This window comes from Cnephaeus nilssonii (assembly GCF_951640355.1).
Source record: "Cnephaeus nilssonii genome assembly, chromosome: 14".
Taxonomy (NCBI): Eukaryota; Metazoa; Chordata; class Mammalia; order Chiroptera; family Vespertilionidae; genus Cnephaeus; species Cnephaeus nilssonii.
Genome location: NC_137085.1, coordinates 11623315 through 11641933, shown reverse-complemented (window position 1 = coordinate 11641933; position 18619 = coordinate 11623315). Strand labels below are relative to the sequence as shown.

At 46.8% G+C, this 18619-nt stretch overlaps 1 protein-coding gene across 3 annotated transcripts in view; it reads left to right on the top strand.

Annotated features, from left to right (window-relative positions):
* The window catches only part of ASTN2 (astrotactin 2), a 749503-nt gene extending 731107 nt beyond the window's left edge, over positions 1 to 18396 (top strand). For all 3 annotated transcript variants that reach the window (XM_079789927.1, XM_079789926.1, XM_079789925.1), the window contains 3 exons: positions 3368 to 3468; positions 5838 to 6021; positions 17650 to 18396. In XM_079789927.1, coding sequence (XP_079646053.1) covers positions 3368 to 3468; positions 5838 to 6021; positions 17650 to 17887 — 523 coding nt within the window. In that variant the 3' untranslated portion in view covers positions 17888 to 18396. The remainder of the gene's footprint in view (positions 1 to 3367; positions 3469 to 5837; positions 6022 to 17649) is intronic.
* The last annotated feature ends 223 nt before the right edge of the window (positions 18397 to 18619 follow it).

The following is an 18619-nucleotide window of genomic DNA, read 5'->3' as shown; positions in this document are numbered from 1 at the left end:
ACGGTATCACAGTGCTTGTTACTCTCATTTTACTTCATAAAGGCCCCAACGCACAGGAGTAGTGATGCTGGCAATTTGGACGTGCCAAGGAGGAGCCATAACGTGCTTCCTCTCATTGAAAAGGAAAAAGTTCATAACTTAATAAGGAAAGAAAAAACATCTTACGCTGAGGTTGCTAAGAACAAACCTTCTATCCATGAAATTGCCTAAAAGATCTTATTGTAGGTATGTATGTGTGAGAAAACATTGTACGCATAGAGTCAGGTACTATCTGCAGTTGTAGGCATCCACTGAGGGTCACAGAACATATCTCCCTTGGGTAAGGGGGGACTATTGTACAATATGGTTAAGAACATAATCTTTGGATTCAGGCAGATCTAAGTTCTGGTCCCCTGTTGCTACTTAATATGTAATAATCGGTCAGTTACTTACATCTTTGGAACCAATGTCCTTATCACCAATTGTAAACAGTCACAGTACCCAGCTCATAATAATGAAATAATGCATGTAAATGACCCGGTACCTGTGAGCACTCTTTAGCTGGCAGCCATGCCTAGTGTTACAACAGGGCAGTGCGTTGGGTTCCCTGCACCTGAACTACCAATTGTGCAAGGAAGGACTGTTTCTTCCTGATTCACATACGAGGAGACTAGGATCACAGAGGATAATCAACTAGCCTAAGGCATGACGCTAGTAAGCACCACTCCAGTGGGTGCCCCTTGGGCTGCAAGACTCCTGCTGCTTCCGAACAGCATGCCACCAGGGCTCTGGGCGATCCCTCCTCCACCCTCTCCCAAGGCCTCTGCAGCCGGAGGGCTCAGTGCTGACATTCCTGTAGTGCGAGGAGGTGTCTCTGTGGGCCTGTCACGGGCCCAGTGGCATGTCCCATTGCAGCCGAGGATGTGGAGCATGTATGGTCATGGGGCTCGCTGCCAGCTTGGCTTGTGGCACCACAGATACAAACCTGGCCTGATCGGCTGACAAATTCCTTTGTGCACCAAGAATGTCAGCTTCCTACTGCTTGTTATTTCAACTGGGGAAGCAAAGAGAGGACGTTGCTACTGTACTGTCTTAATTACAGTGAGGTTCCGTATTAATAGTAAGGAGTAGGTTAGAAACCTATTCCTGGGATGGGCTAAGTATGTTCTTTAAAAGAGAAATTGAGCTATTTTAAAGAGGTTTACACACACACACACACACACACACACACACAAACACGCGCACACGACAAATGGTCTTTTTTCCATAAAGATACTGGTTTCTGCTTTCTGTGACCCTTGTACCAAGAAGTTCTGATTCATGGTGTTTTTTGTAAAAAACATCCTTTGGGGCATCAGACCACCAGTTATCCATGCTTGGAGGGCCCGTGTAGATCACCCAGTCCAGACCTCCAAAGCCATCTAGGGTAGACCTGGAGCAGCAGGAGTCGAGAGCCAAGGGTACGGCTTTAAAGTAAGACAAACCAGGCTACAAGTCCTGGCTCTTTTCTTTTTCTAACCTTGTGACTTTGCTTCATTTTTTTTTTAATCTTCGATTTCCTCTTCTGAAAGATGGAGACAATAAATGTGATCATTTATTTAAAAAACAATAACCCACAACACATAAAAATGGCACTGTCTCATTATAGTTGGAGTTAGGCGAGTGTACCTAATGGAATTAAATGTGTACAGAGTTGGTATCCAGAGACCTTTGGCCAGCTGACAGTTTTTAAATTCATGGGCTTTGGAGTCAAACAAACCTAGGCTTAATTAACCTGCCAGTCCCAGGAATTACTCTGTGGTTCTGGGCAAGCTACTTCCTCTTCCTGACCCTCATATAAAATAGAGTAATAGTTGCTATTTTTTTAGGATTTTTTGGGGGGAATTAATAGTGAAAATGCAGGTAAAACTGCTCAGCTCAGTGCTTGACACATATTAAAGTCCTAATACATATTAATTAAGTTGTAAAATAAACTCATTTATTAAGTGCCTACCATGTGCAGTCAATCAGGGCTCATCATTCTGTAGCTCAGAGACCGTAGTCTTAGCCCATTTTATGTAACATGAGGTGAACTGAGGTATTGGGGAAGGAGGAAAGGAAAGAGGCCCCCTGAGACCACAGTTTCTTCTGCTTGACCCTGGGAAGCCTCTTCCCACGCTCACTATTGCCTCTGTCCTTGAGGACAGATGAAAGAGGATGGCATGACAGAGACAAGACACTCAGATGCTCAACAGTCCTATTCAGGTTGCTCCTGGCCTTCAAGGCTCACCTCCTCTTGGAAGTCTCTTTAGACTTTGTTTAAACCACAGAACGTTGCGATCTGGAGGCGTGAAGGGTCAGGGAGCCTTCTCAAGGTAGGCCAGCGGGTAGGGACTGCTCCAGAAAGAATTCTGTGCGCTGGATTGGACCCGAATCCACCTGGCCCGCGGTTTCCAGCTCTTTCCTTTTAAAGCCACACTGTCTGTCTACGTCCCCTAGCACAGCATGGAGCCTCAGGTGACATCATAGAAAGGTGGGGACATGCCTTGTACCTAGAATAATACTGAGACTCCCATAGGTGCCCACTAACCTTCCACCTCACATCATTTTACTAAAGCCATACCCGCTGCCTGTTCCTCCAACAGTCTGGGCTCCTTCTCTCCTCAGGGCCTTTTCTTACTGCTCTCCCTGTCTGGAAGGCTCTTCCCCCAGGTCTTCCTCCCATAAGCCAGTGCTTCTGATTATTCAGTTCTCAGCCCAGTCCTGCTCTCCACCTCAAGTCCTCCATGGACAACGCTGTCTAAAGCATCCACATTCCCCCACCCCCCCACATTAGTCTTCTTCACCTTCTCCTATTATATTACTTCTCACATTTACCATTATAGAATATTTTGTGTACTTTTTGATTCACTCTATGCATGCAGGGACCTTGAATCTCTTGCTCATCTTTATGACCTGAGCACCTTCCTACAATAATTCCTGGTACACACTTAATGCTCAATAAGTATTTATTAAATAAATGAATGGAGTAAGATATGTGAGTGCACCCCGCTATGTAGGATAGCATTGGGGTTCACTTCTCAAGTGCTCTGTTCCTCAGTAGCTATGAGTCCCTCAAAAGATGCGCAGTCTAAGTCTCAGTTTCCTCAAGGGTGAAACGCAGGCGATAATAATCCCGGCCTTCCAGGTTTGCTTGCTTGTAAATGAAGAGATTAAGTCCAAAGGGCCCAGGAGGCATTGGTGCTCAGTAAATGGTTTATAATTATCTTTTTTGGGGGGAAATCATTTCTCCTGCAGCTTGAGTGTTCCCGACCATACCTGTGCTGTGGTTCGGCTTCCTCTTTGTATTACTTGTCCAGGGCTTCTCAGAAGCCACAGCCTGGTGCTGTGTTTTCTTGCTGTGCTGCAGATTCACTCTGTATGCTGTGGACACGCGGGGGAGGCACTCGGAGCTCAGCACGGTGACCCTGAGGACAGCCTGCCCACTGGTGGATGACAACAAGGCAGAAGGTAGGTGACCCATTGCTTCACTTCCCAGGGACTCCCATATATATATTGTCTCTAACTTTTGTACCCAACAGTCACTAACCACCACCCCTTTCCCGCCCCCCACATCTATTGGCATTGGGAGAAGAAAGTAAAGGAACTGAGGGAGGAGGAACATGGAGCTAAGTTCATCAAAGCCATAAAAGAAACCCAGGATGGTCCACAATATCTTTGCCAGTGGACAGACCTGCTCCCCTTTTATAGAGTTTGTCTGTGTTTTGATTTTGAGTCAAGCAATGAGGGAGAGGCAGAGGCCCCTGGCTGTATCCTGACCCTTCGCCTGCACTTCTTAGAGATCGGTCACTTTCGTTCATTTCAGTCGATGCTGCAGCTGGCAGAACAGTGGCACCTAGAAGACCACTTTGCCGGGGCAGACCAGCAGCCCCCAAACGACGGATGAACAGATTGATGCCTCTGGGATGTGGACTCTGTGCAAAAGAGGGCTAAGGGGCCCCTGGTTTTAGTAGCCAGAGCAGCCTCTATTGCCTGGCTCGTTATGCCTTTATTGGAATTTTTATCTTTAGATACAATCAATAGGGTGAGTAATCTTGGGAGGACACATGTTTACATTGTCCTCTAGGCAAGGGCGTCCAGGGATTAAGTCTAAGGATTCCAGTAAACCCCCAGGGGATCTGCACATGCACAGGCTTGTTTGGAAAGGTCAAGGAATAATTAAGGGCACCACCTTCGACACTCCTCTAAGTCGGAATTCTGATAAACAGGGCAGGCGGCCTTCTGCACACTTCCCTTTTATCAGAATGTCCTCCTTATAAACTTTCCAACCAAGTCTCGTGTACTCCCCAACACCACTTCAGCTTGCTGCACCCGTGTAGACATCACTAGCTGAGCACAGCACGCTCTCCCATCCAGCTCGGGGGTGGCCTCAGAATCCTCTGCACCATAGAGCTACAATGAGCGAGCGGTACTATCAGTCAGAGTTCACACGCAAGATTAAACCTTTTTGCTGTTCCTTTTCCGTGGAATTGTAAATATCAGGCAAAACACCTGACAGAATAGAACGAGTCAATCAGATCCACCGTACACTTCATTCTGGGCAACGTGTAGATGCAGCTTCTATGTCAGGACTGGCAAAGATGAGATAGCAGCTCAAGCCCTGCTGGTTCACTTCAGGCTGAGCAAGTGCTTTCTAAGGCCCTGGCACAAGCAATGCAAGAGACGCGGTAACCTCCTTTTCGAAGTTCATGTCCCACAGGGAGAGACATTTCTACAAAAGGCTCGAGAACAAATGTTCTGTGTGCATGTAGGCGAGAGGAAATGGTGAACTAATGAGTCTCAAAGGCAAAGGGACTTGAGATGTTTTCCTGAGAATTTTATTAATTCTACTTTAAAATAATGCAGCCCAGCTGGAGTGGCTCAGTTGGTTGAGCATTATCCTGGACACCAAGAGGTTGCATGTCTGATTCCCTGTCAGGGCACATACCTGGGTTGTGGTTTCAATCCCTGGTTGAGATATGTATGGAAGGCAGCCAATCAATGTCTACCTCTCTCTCCCCTCCCCCCGCCCCCCTCCCACACACACTTTCCTCTCTGGGTATGTCCTTAGATGAGATTAAAATAAATAAAAAAGATACCTTAAAATAATACACTCACATTGCTAAAAAATATAAGAAAGATAAAAATCAGAGTAGAAAATAATGCAAAGTAAAAGTAAATGTGCCCCCCAGTTCTCCTAGAGGCAGCTATTAGCAGTGACTTGGGGACATATATAAATTTTGATCAGTCTTCAAAGATACAAAGATATGCTTTCTACTCAGGAGAGCAGCCAATTAAGTTCCATCGATTGGTTGGAATGGTGGAAGGCATATGAATTACCATGAATGGCAAGCGGAAGATTCTGGATTTCCTTTGAACGATTACTGAATGGGGACCTGTCAGACCTGATCACAGAAACATGCAGGGAAAATGGCAGAGGGGAGACAGAAGTAGACTATTGAGATGAGCCCAAGACAGTTTACTTAAGCCTCTGTACTTGCTTGAAAGTTGAATGTTAAATCGCAGGCACAAAACTTTTGTTAATAATGAAGCTTGCCGTTATGAGCACTAACTTTGTGCCCAGCCCTGTGTCAAGTCCTCCACATTCAGTTTTTAATTTAGTCCTCCCAGTGCTCCTCAGATTAGACATTGTTATCACTAGTTGAAAGGAAAAACTGAACACAGCTAGTTCCTGACACGTTCAGGATAGAACTGAGGTCTGTCTGCCCCCAAGGACCATGCAAGTGAATTCCTGCATGGATACGCCTCCCTTGTTGCAAAGCATGTCTCCATCCTCACTTGCCCTACTGTCCAGTGATTTGTGCCTTCTCCCACCTCAGAGATAGCCGACAAGATCTACAATCTGTACAATGGGTACACGAGTGGAAAGGAGCAGCAGACTGCCTACAACATGCTGATGGAGGTCTCAGCCTCCATGCTGTTCCGAGTCCAGCACCACTACAACTCTCACTATGAGAAGTTCGGGGACTTCGTCTGGAGGAGCGAGGATGAACTGGGGCCCAGGTATGCACATATGAGTGTGAGTGGAGGGGTACATTCTTCTTGCTTTCATTAGACTTGACTGGACCCTATTCCCTGTAGGCTGAGAATGGGCTTTATCTAATAAATAAGGGTTGCACTCACCTTGGTCTCATGTCAGGGCTAGGTAGAGATTGGACATGGGAGGGAGGAAGAATCTTGGAATCTTAGCTTCTTGGACTCCTGGAATGTCAGATAAGAGAGAAACATCAGTGCTCTTCTGATTAATCGCTCCCCTTGCCCAACTTCCACCTCTGATTTTAGAGATGGGAAACTTGGGCTCCTTGAGAGGCTGTGTCCTAACCGAGATCATGGAGAGGCACCGTTGACAGGCCATGGCCCCAAATCCAGGGCTCTTCCCACTCTTCCATAAGAAACCCGAGATTTTCTGGAATGAAGTCCAATAGTGACCATGACTAAATACATTCATAACACATGAATGTTAAGGTATGCTTTTTGTCATCAGCAGTTATTGTCAACCACTGTTCTAAGTGCTATGGAGGATTCAAACATGACTAAGATGCAGTTGCCATTTTCTGAAGCTTCATAAAGCAGCATATGAAATGGTGGCTGCATTTCCTGCCTTGCACCTAACAACGTCATCCATCCATCCATTCATTCGTTCTTTTATTCAGCACATACTCATTAGCATGTTAGTTGTTGACCGTGCAATGGTAAAAAGGTAGAAGCAATCCCTACCTACACATAGGTTGCTTTTGCAGGTAATTAAACAAGCAATAGCACAGAATAGGAATAGCAAGTATCATGACAGCAAAATAATAGGGCCCTTTGGGCAGGCGAGGCATAGACACCTGGTGAAGGCTTCCCAAGGGCTGACACTCTGAGACCTAAACAGGGAGGAGGGGTCAGGCAAGTGGAGGGAGAAAAGGATTGGAGGGTCTGGAGCAGAGGGACTCCCTGGGAAATGCTCAGAGGAGATGATGATATTACACTACAGCTAGGTTTTTCCCTCAAAGTTTGATCATTTGCCTGCCACATGTATGATTTTTGTCATATCACCATACCATATATATTTTGTTCATTTGCTACCTCTTCCTTACATTCACTTTTTACTGCAAATATATTTGAAAAGAAAACACTGTGTCATCTTGTAAAGGGGAGCATAGCACCATCTAACCTCAATAGAAAATTAAACCTAAACATTCATACAATGGAAAAACCACACAATTTTGTTCCATCCTGGAGCAACTCAAGGCTCTTCCTTTAAAAGAGGAGATGGGTGAGTGTTAGAATAGTGCTAAGACACAGTCCCAAACCAAGATGTGTGTGTGTGTGTGTGTGTGTGTGTGTGTGTGTGTGTGTGTGTTTAAGTAACCTGGAGGAAGGGACGAGAGTGAACAAGGGAGCTAGCTGCTTTCCCAGTGTGATTCGCTGTTGTTCAATACTGGGTATATGATCATCTCAAGCACCACCTCAAATCCATTCCCCCGCCTCAGGGGAACTCCTTCTGCACTTCGGTAAACACTGTGTGTATAAGAACTGAAAGAATTTCCAAATTGTCAGAGCAAAGTGTGTGACAGCAGGAGCTGTAAAAGATAAGAAGGGAGAGGTCAGCAGGGGCCAGTCCTGAATGCCCGCTAAGTAGGGTTAAAGAGTTTGGATTATCTCCCTGGGGTAATGGGAAGCTTTTCAAGTGTTTTTCACAGGGAGGGGGTGATATTATTAGATCTTCAAGAGAGAAAGATCCCTCTGACTGCAGTTGGAAGCATGGACTAGAGAGGTCCAGACAGGAGGGAGGCATGGAGGCCCTAGAGGCTGTTGTGATAATAGCGGGGAGAGACAGAGCCATGCTCTGGGCCAGGATAGCATCGGTAGTGCTGGGGAGAATCACATGACTTCTTGAAACATTTAATGGGCTTTAAAAAGCTTTAAAATCACCCCGTAAGCTGGACAAAGTAGGGTATCCTCCCTCTTTCAAGATGATAAAGAATTAAAGGCCCACCGGGGTTACATGAGCTGCCCAGAGTGCGACATTTTTTTTATGGAGTCTGGGTCTGCCCGGAACTCTCACCCTGAGTCCTCACAATTGCAATAACCTTCTGAAAACACGAGGCCCTCAAGGGAAGAGACCAGAGCCTGGTCCAGGGATAAAAGGGATCTCTCCTTGGGTGGGGCCTTATCTGTTCTATGGGGTCCTAGACCATACCTTTCTCCCTTTCTCACAAAAGGAAGGTTCTTTAGATAAAAGCGGAATGAGGGCAGATAGGCTTGAGCCTCGGCTGCTGCCTTGCTGTGGGCAGGGAAAGACATGCCACTGCATGGGGCTTTCCCACAGGGCTCAGGGAGTTTGGGTGGAAGCTGAACCAGAGTCCCACTCCTGACTCTGCCTTTACACCTTTGGGACCCTTTATGACCCTCCGGGACATAAATCCTCTGGAAAGGCCACCTGGCTGCCCAGGGAAACTGGGCAGCTCACTCGGTAATGGATTGTGATGAGTCGCTGACCTCTGGCCAGCCAGTCACCAGCCACTGTCTGCCAACCCACACCCGGGGCACACAGCTCCCTCCTCCTTTGGTCTTCCCAGTCCCCAGAGGGCCTCTGGCATTCCGCCAACACTGCACACTGGCGTGTCAGCAGGAACCAAGGCATATGTAGCCTACTCCGTCCCGGCGCTGCTAGTGAACTCACTGTGCACCCTTGGGCTCTGGTGCTCACTGGCCCTCAGTCGCCTCATCTGCAAAGTGATCACTTAAGCTAGTCTAGTAGTACTTAGTATTTTTTTTTTAATTCGTGGAAAATTTATCTTCTAAGAAAATCTTACAAAGAACCCCAGGTCTTAGCTAGAATGCCATCTCCTTAGAGTATCCTTAATACTTCTACTCGCTGACACCTCATGTTTTAATTTTTTGCACTGTACCTGTTAGTTTTAGTATTCTGTACCTCACAGGTCTTTACTTATATGTTACCTCTCTAACCCACTACAATGTCAGTTTGTGTAGCTGGCGATCCTTTATGTCCAATTCACTCCTGTAAGCAGGCGCCAACTCTTATTGAATAATCGCATAATGGGATGAGTAGGTGTGTGAACTCTGTGGGCCACTGAGTTGTTTCGAGAGAAGCTAGAGTGGGTGGTTTGGAGCCCCACCTGCTGGGGCTCCTCTTCAACTCCCCACCAACACCAAGGGTCCTGTAGGTTTCTCTGAGCTATCGAGGATCTATAGATCACAGTAGCAAACACCTGAATTCCACAAACTCTAAACTCTTTGCAGCTCAAAAATAGCCTTGTAAAATAATGCATTTTTTTTCCTTGCAAATAGTAAGAGACTTGATGAGCCCTCACTTCATTAATTTATTGATTCATTAATTCATTTAATGTGCTTACTATATGCCAAATGCTGTGCTGTGGTCTGGAAACACACGCGTGGAGAAGACAGCGTCTGCCTTCACAAGGCTCAGCATCTCGTGGGGAAAAGGCTGGTCAGCGGGCAGGTGCAGTGAAACGAGGTAGAAGCACCACACTAGCTAAAGAGGGTGGGAAGCAGGTTTTAGAGCAGTGCTTCTCAAACTGCAATGTGCATGAGGATCGCCTGGGGCCTTAGGAAAATGCAAATCAACTCGGCGGTCTGGGATGGGCCAGAGATGCTGGATTTCTAGCAAGCTCTTAGGTGATGGTGATGTTTCTGATCCAAAAGCATACTTTGAGTGACAAGGCTCTGGATGCTGGTAGCTGGTGCAGCTAACCCAGACGTGGAGCCGAAAGAAGAATTTCTGGAGAAGAAAGTTAGAGTTAAAGAATGAATAGGAGTCCTCCCAATTAAAGGAAGGGTGTTCTCATTGGAAGGAACAGCCTGTGCAAAGACAAGAGAGAGCCGGGCAAGAGACTATACTTCGGTCAAGAAGGAGAAGTCTTACTGGGGCAGAGAGTTCAAGGTGAGAGGGAAAGGTAAAAAACAAGGCTGGAGAGTTCAGCAGAGGTCAGGTCATGATGGCTCTTTTGAGCCCTTTTCTGGAGTCTGTTCTTTCTCTTAAAAGCTGGCTTTAAACAGAGGAGTCATATGGGCCGATGTGCCAGGCCTCTCAAAGGTTAGCCAGTGTGCAGAACCTCAAGGTATAGGAGAGAGAGCAAGAGTGCCCCAGAGCCAGGAGCGATGGGGTCTTTGTCCTTGCTTTGCTACCCACTTACTGTGTGACTTTGGACAAATTCCATCCCATTCTGCACCTCGCTTAATTACACAAAAGGGCTGGACTTCAAAGTTCCTTCCGGCTGGTAAGCCATGGAACCAGCAAGCCCTGAAGGTATAGCGACCAGAGAACAGACACCAGCCCAGCATGTCCTGTTTCTCAGGGACTAAGCTGGCTCAGGTGATAAGAGCATCTCCAGGGAGCATCCTGAAGATACCATGGGATGAGCTCTGGTAGGATTCTGTTGGTCTATAATCACCAACCCTCCGGATCTGTGGTCGTATAACCCCCATAAAATTCAGTGACAAAAGGGCAGCTCTTACCTCTACCTAGTAAATCTTTCAGGCCAGTGACCACCAGAGCCTGCTTCCCATGGCAACCACAGCTTACTTCAAACAGCTGCGCAGAAAAGACCTGCTGACACAGCTGTCCCAGCCACACGGTTCCTATTAGGAGATTTGAAAATCTGAGCTCATAGGTGGCCAGGGACCAGCACTGGCTCCAGTCTGAACGGCCTTGACCACTCTTGGGCCTCTCAATCCTCTCGGTTACAGTAGAATAAGAGGATAGAGTAGGGAGAAGAGAATAAGCTCTGGAAACGGTTTTGTTTCAGTGGGATCGATCTCTCTAGCCTAGGAAGGGTGTAGTCATGCTGTCAGCCCCACGTGCTTCCACGGCAGACATCGCTTATGGATCTTTCTCAGCATAGCTCGGTGAGAAGTGTTTCCCATCTGAGGAGTTGGCACATTCGTGAACCTAGCTTCTGTGTCCTCAGTGCATCAAGCCTGGGGTGTCCCTGGATGTCCTTTCAGTACAAGATTATATTAGTTTCTTCCTTAGATATTGTGGATTAGCGCTCTTGGAATTTCTAGGACATTAAGAACAAGAGCAAACCTAGGCTTCCAGGGCCATATTCCTATCATCTGAGATGCACTGTTACTTTTTTTTTTTCTTCATTTTTTGCCATTTCTGAAATCAGGATGGACTGTGCACATTGGGCGTATTTTTTATTTTCTTGAAAGAAGTAGCATCTCTTATCATTGAAGATGTCTTAGAACAGATAAATACAAACAGCGCACACTGTGACTTTGAACAAGTGTCCCATAGAGCAGATTCCCGCCAATAATGTAGCAAAATTGCTTATTATCTTCAAGTCTTTGTCAGTCCCAAACTGAAACAGTTTTGGGTTAGTTGAGACTCAAGTCATCCTTACCATCAGTTTAGGAATGGATTCTTGGGAAGGTAGCACAGTTTCTTGTGACAGAATGAGAAGACAAAGCCCAATGTAACTATTTTTCACCAGTCGCCTTAAAATTCATATTTCAAGCCTGGTGTTGAGGATCTATATTCAGGAACAATTAATACCTGGGCTTCTGGTGTTCTGCTAGGTGGGTATGGTCGGAGGTTAAATTTGATGCGGATTTATTTTGAAAGGGAACCTAGTGAACTACTGGGAAGCCATTAAACTATGGTTTTATTGTAGTACACATGTATCACACCAGCTTAAAGTATACATGTATGGAAGTATGTTTTCAAAGTGAAAATAACTCGATTGTATTTTGTTCTAAAAGTAATTCTTGCTCATTCTATAACATTCAAAATGATAAAGACGTATGTAAAACACAAAGTGAAAAATTGACACCTCTGAACCCTACAGTCCCGACCCAAATCATTAACAGTGTGCACAGACCTTTCCAGACACAGGTATGGAAGTGACGGGGCTCTGCACGTGAATAGGAAAACTGGCACAGGCTTGAGGCTACGTCTCCATCTATAACCACAGCTCCATCTCCACAGAACACAGGTACTCTGTGTTCTGTCATCTGACTGTCCACACCTAACACTCCAAGAAAAAGTCTTTTCCCGTGGATGTATATGCAAATATGTTGTATCTTCCAAGGGCCCGTTAACCATGCAGTTATATGAATTTAGTCCTCTGTTAAATACCAACTGGGTTTCTTTCAGCTGCTTTGCTATCAGAAATAACTCTGTATAAGCATTTTTCCCTCTTGCCTCGTTGCTTCCTCAGGTCTACATGGTGCCCGTGTGCAGTTGAATTCCCTTTACCTACCCTTCCTAGAGAATTGCTAGGTTTTGAAAGCTGAGGACTGAGAATTTCCTTAGTTCAAGTCGGTTCACCCTTATGAAACTGACTGATCTTCTTGCAGTCAGGAGCTGTACACCTGGGAAGAGGTACTCTGAGAACCAGGCGGGAAATCCTGGTTGAGCACCTGTTATGGGTCCAGTCACTTACATCTCATTTCACTTCCTGAATAATCAGTTTTGAAGGTTAAGCAAGAGAGAATCATGGAGTTAAGTAAATTGTTCAAGGTTACAGAGCCAGCAAGTGTCAGAGCCCAAATACAAAACATTGTCCTCCGATATCAAGCCAGTGTCCTATCCCTTATAACACGCTGCATCCCATGATATGTGCACAAATGAGGGAAAACGAGACTCAATACAAAATACACAAACGTCTCAGCAACAAAGGGAAAGCACGATTTATGGTACCTAGGAAGCGCTGGAAGACCCCCATTTTAGCATGACTTGGAAGCATGAGTAGACCTCAGTGAATGTGATCCTCTCATCTCAGGAACTGAATTCTTTGGCAATGGTGTGACACCAGGTCCTGTTGTGAAGTGCTCATCAGATGCCCAGCAGATGGCATTTTTCTGTGAACCAAGCCCCCAGTTTCTTTTAGATTAAAAACAAACCAACAAAAATTGACTCCAACTCTGCTATGGTCTGAATGTTCATGTCTCCCCTAAATGTGTGTGTTGAAACCTAATCCCCAACATGATGGTATGAGGAGGTGGGCCTTTGGGAAGTGATTAGGTCAAGAGGGCCGACACTCATGAATGGGGTTAGTGCTCTTATAGAAGGGACCCCAGAGAGAGCCTTTGACCCTTTCACCAGGTGAGGACATAGTGAGAAAGTACCATCAGCGTCCCAGGAAGCAGGTCCTCACCAGTCACCACACCGCACCACGATCTCTTGGACTTCCAGCCTCCAAAACTGTAAAAGTTCCTGTTGTCTATAAGCTTCCCCATCTGTGGTATTTTGTTGCAGCAGCCTGAATAGACTAAGACAGACTCCTTTTTAGAACCTATTTGATCAATTCCAGTGAAGGGGAACCCACTGGAAATATGGTAATACTCACTATATATTTAGAGGACTCCAGTTTTAAGTTTTTATTATATTGTGTCAAAATTTGCCTTCTGTCGATTTTCAAGTGGCTTCATGCGTAAAACTCGGGCGCCTTGTAGCAGAGATCGGAGACCCTATTCTCTCTCACCCTGTTAACCCTGGTCAACTCATGTAACCAGCCTGAGGCTCACTTATACCACCTGCGGCCTGGGAATAAAGCACACACTTTAGAACTGTGGTGAGAATGATGACACATAATAGGTACTCAATCAATTATAGTCATTATCATCCCTGATTCTAGTTTTTCCCACCAATTGTCTTCACTTACTAGAACAACATAACCATTTCCCTAAATTCCCCCTTCAGTGGACACCTCTACTCCTGCTTTCAGTACTTTCTCAGAAGATGTGCTTTTGAGACAACCTTCATCATCATGACCTGGCTGCAATTTGCATATGTCCCTCTTACCAGAAGTGACCGGGGATCTCCAGCTGTGTCCTGACCCGGCCAGCATGAATGACATCAGTACTTCCCTTCATCTGCCCCCTCCACTTCTGGAGATTGCGTTCCAAGTTTTTGCAGCCATGTCATGCCCTCGACTCATTAAACTTGAGGTCAGCTGACACTGACACATTGGAGCTCAACTCAAGGAGGTGGGAGGAGGGAAGGAGGCCAACAGGAATGTTTCCTTATTGCCTCTTCTCTTCCTCTCCATTCCAAGGCCCCCTTAGAAATTAGGTCTCTGTCTGATAACTGTGTCAAACAGCTGATTGGGTAATAGTGCTGGGAATAGAATAGTTGGTCAAAGGTTCTACAATTCCCGGAGTAGTGGCATCTGATCCCAGCCCCTGACTCTTTCACAAGCCAGCCCTGTCTCAATCTTGCCTGCTGATAGAACCAGTAAGTTAGTATGTGGTGGCCCTTCTTCACCTCTTGCTTCCTATCCCAGCGGGCTTGAGTCCTGTCTGCAATGAGGAAGATTTCATCTTTGGTATTTGAGAAAAGTAGTCACTCTGCCTGTGATCTCTCCCTCTGGGGCAGTGGTTCTCAACCTTTCTAATGCTGCGACCCTTTAATACAGTTCCTCATGTTGTGGTGACCCCTAACCATAAAATTATTTTCATTGCTACTTTATAACTGTAATTTTGCTACTGTTATGAATCGTAATGTAAATATCTGTGTTTTCCAATGGTCTTAGGCTCTACAGCAGCGGTTCTCAACCTGTGGGTCGCAACCCATAGGTTGAGAACCGCTAGCAGGTTCAAAGGATATTGCTTCTAGCATATCCTTTGTAGCCAACTTAAGCCATTCCTTGAGGCAAATTATTTCCTCTCTCCAAGCCTTCATTTCCCCATCCATTCAAAAGGAGGCTTGGTCCAGTTGAGTTCCAAGATTCTCTTGGAGGGAAGGGCTGAGCCTGTGAAGACAAAGCACGTGGGTATGTTGGAGGAATTGCCCTTTCCAACCTAATTTTGTATGTGGCTCATTTTTGTGACTGTCTGGATCAGACTGCAACTCTCCACTGCCCCACAAATAAAATACGTGGCCAGGGCTTAGAAGAGTCTTGATGGGCTGCTCTCTGCCAAACTGACGGGCCTTCTATCCATTTTGCGCTGACAATTTCAAGCAGTTGGTGGTTTTATGCTGCCTCGTCTAACTTTGGAGGGTATCTCCTCTGCCTCTCTATCCATCTGAAACACTCTTTAATCACTGACGACCTCGCTTAGATGTTCCATCTTCTAGGAAGACTCTTCTGAGCCCCCAAACTAATGATTGGGTGTCCCCTTGATATATTCCCATAGCACCAGGCAAGCTCTCAACCCAGCACTCGGCCCCTGTATTAGAGGCTGTTACCATTTCTGTCTGCCTGTCTCCTGCCACTGACTTATAAAGATGCTCAAGGCTTAAACCAGCACACAAATAATAATGATGGTGGCGATGATGGTGATACTTTCTAACACACATGAGGGGCTTACTGTGTGCCAAACACTTGCCTAGGAGTTTTACGTGGGTTAACTAATAATTGACACGTATTATTTAATCATTGCTATAACTCGATGAGGTAGGCAGATGTTATTTTCCTTTTCTAAATCAGGAAACAGAAAGAGGAAGTCGCTTCTGAAAAGCACAGGGAGCAAAAGCAAGCCCTAGCCTAAGAGCAGCGGCACCTGTGTGTTGTCTACCTCATTGCCTGCTGCCGGTCTTGCCCTCCCCCAGTTGATTCTCCCGGAGCAGGCAGTCTCTACGGGCCCCTGCCGCTTCCCCGGTTTCCCACTGTGTCCTCACTCACACACTGGATTCTAGCCGTAAGAACTTCCGTGTAGTCCCTTCTCTCTTTGCCTTTGCCCCTGCCTCCTGTTATGTCCTTGCCCTCTTCATTGCCTGACCCCTCCTCATTTATGAGGCTCAACACAAGTTCCCTTCCAACTACGACATCTTCATGCATGTCCCCAATCCTGCCCAGGCACCTTCCTCCGTTTTCCCACGGGTCCTGTGCCTCCTTACATCATTGCCCTTGCCACCTGTGCTGTAACTTTCAATCTGTCCGTCTTTCCCACTGGATGGGGAGCTCAGCCACATACTACATGCTCAATAAATAGGCAACCGATGACTTTATCCCCACTGACATCACAACAGCACCATTTTTCAAGCGAAGACGCAGGCTTAGAGACGTTAAGTAAGTCTCCCAAGGGCATGGAGCTATTAAGGAACAGATTAAGCACTCCAAGGAGGAGGGGTAGGAATAGCCTCCCCAGGCTGCTCTCGGGGAGGTGCCTGCCCGAGGGAGCGAGGACTAGGGTAGTGCGGCCACTCAAGTGCGATTATGAAGCTATGAATTCTTGGCACCTCAGGAAGTATTCCACCCAAGTGGTGAGCTATACAAAGAGGACTTTTTGAAAGGCACCTCATAAATTGTGCCCACAAAACGCACACACATAATCCCGGCCCTTTTCCAGCCGCCACACAGGTGCCTAACACAATCTCCCATTTGTGGGGTCTGTGGTCATAAAACTGCCTGCCTCCTGGGGTCTCGGAGGGCCATGAGGAGGACAGCGGGGGAGAGCCTGTTATTTAGCCCCTCGGGCTTCCTGGGGATCTAGAAGGTAATGGGATATAAAGAAACATGGGTCCCACAGGAGACAGGCACTTGGACAATGACGTGGACTTGTGGTCTGACCTGGGAAAGGGACATTCCTTTCCCTCTCTAAGCCTGTTTCCACATCTGTAATGAGAGGTCAGACTGGGTCATTGGTTCCCAACTGGTATTGCTCTGGGCATCTGGTGGGCAGAGGTCTGGGGATGTTGCTGAACTTTCTACAGGACAGTACCCCCAGTAATGAATGACCAGCCCCAATGTAATATCCCTGCCTTTGAGAAACCCCAGACTAGGTCATCTCAAAGGTCCTTTAATTTTCTATGCAGCCCTCATCTCTCTCCAGGGCTTCTCACTCTGGTGCTGGATAAAGGGCCCTGGGTAAATTACTAATGATAACCACCAAGGACAGAGTGATTCTTGCTCAGACTACTGTTCAGTATGACCTTAATCCTGAGACATCACCATAGTAAGTCATAATTCTCTATAAGAGTAGCTGTCATTTATTGGGCACTGACTCTGTGCCAGCCAGGCTTTGGGCATTTCTCAGATAATCTCACAGCCCGCTGAGGAAGGTAAGACCACCGTCACTGTTCTAGAGGTGAGAGCAATGACACGCAGAGACCCTGTGATTTGGGGACATATATACTAGGCTTTGACATACGATTCCAAATTTCCTGACTGTGAAAAGAGTAGGAGGGAATTAGAGAAGGAAGCATGAAAGCAGATAGGGAGGGACTTGTGGGTTTTCATGGCCTGCATTCAAATGCCCAACTCCAAGGTCAATTTGATGTTTGAACTTGGTCACGTAATACCATTTCTCCGAGCCTTTGTTTCAGGGCTATTGTAAAGATAAATAAACATTTTAAAATGTATGTAAAGGACCAATTTCTTACACATGGTATCAATAAATTTTAGTCATTGTTCTTGTTGTTTATCATTATTATAACAATTTCTACTGTGTTGGAGGCCCAAAGCTGATGCCTGGGACTCTCCTATCTCAGCAAAGGGTTATCCCTCCTTTTCATTTTTTCGACATGGAACAATTGGAGAGGAAAGGTAGAGGGTGATATTGGAATGGGCATTTCAAGTGCCACACTCAAGTCAGGAGTGGATAGGAAATTGCTGGGACAGACAAGGCCTCCTTTGTCTGTTGATCCTCATTCACCAAAGACCTGCCCCTTGACCGGGGCTTCTTCCTTCCTCACTGTCTCCGCCTGCCTTTCAGGAAGGCCCACCTGATCCTGAGGCGACTGGAGAGGGTGAGCAGCCACTGTTCCAGCCTCCTGCGCAGCGCCCACATCCAGAGCCGCGTGGACACCGTGCCCTACCTTTTCTGCCGCAGCGAGGAGGTCCGGCCCGCGGGCATGGTGTGGTACAGCATCCTCAAGGACACCAAAATCACGTGCGAGGAGAAGATGGTGTCCATGGCCCGGAACACGTATGGGGACTCCAAGGGCCGGTGAGGGGGGGCGCCGCCCTCCATGAGCACAGAGACTCTCCGTGGGAGGGGGAGCAGCACTCCCGTGGATTCCGGGGCCTAGGTGGGCTGGGAGACAGCGGAGGACGGGCTTGGCCAATTAGGCTTGGCAGTGAGGCCAAAGCAAACTCTCTCTCTTGTGGATAGCCGACAGAGGACTTTGTAAACACTGGAATTATCCATTTTTCTCTATCTTTTATTTTTTCTAAGATATTATTTGACTCTATCCAAGTCTCTCGTTTTTCAACGTTTTCTTATGGATGGCGGTCAATTCCGAGGCAGGAGCTTTCAGGTGGAGACCAAGCGGCCTTTCCTCCTCTTCCTTCCCGCGGCCACACTCAGCTTCCTCCCAGCCCTGGACCCCGGGAGGAGATGTATGGAGAGATGATCCGATCGGCCCTCCTCAGCTTCAGGAAGGAAGCCCCGAGGAAGCTGCAGTGAGGAAGCGTGGGTCTTTAGGACTTGACTCCCAGCTGGCATTGACTTTGCAGGACCTCGGCCTCTTCCTACTCCCTGTGGGTCTGCCCAGTGTCCCTGCAGAACTTTCCATGCATTAAAAATTCCTATTGTCTCTCTCTCTCTTTCTCTCTGCTTGGGTGGTGTTTCTTACCAACGGGGGACCTCTGTTTATTCACTCAACAAATACGTATTGATTATCTATTATCTGCCAGGCATGGGCATGGAATGGAAGACTGAGGAGGTCCCTGCTCTCAGGGAA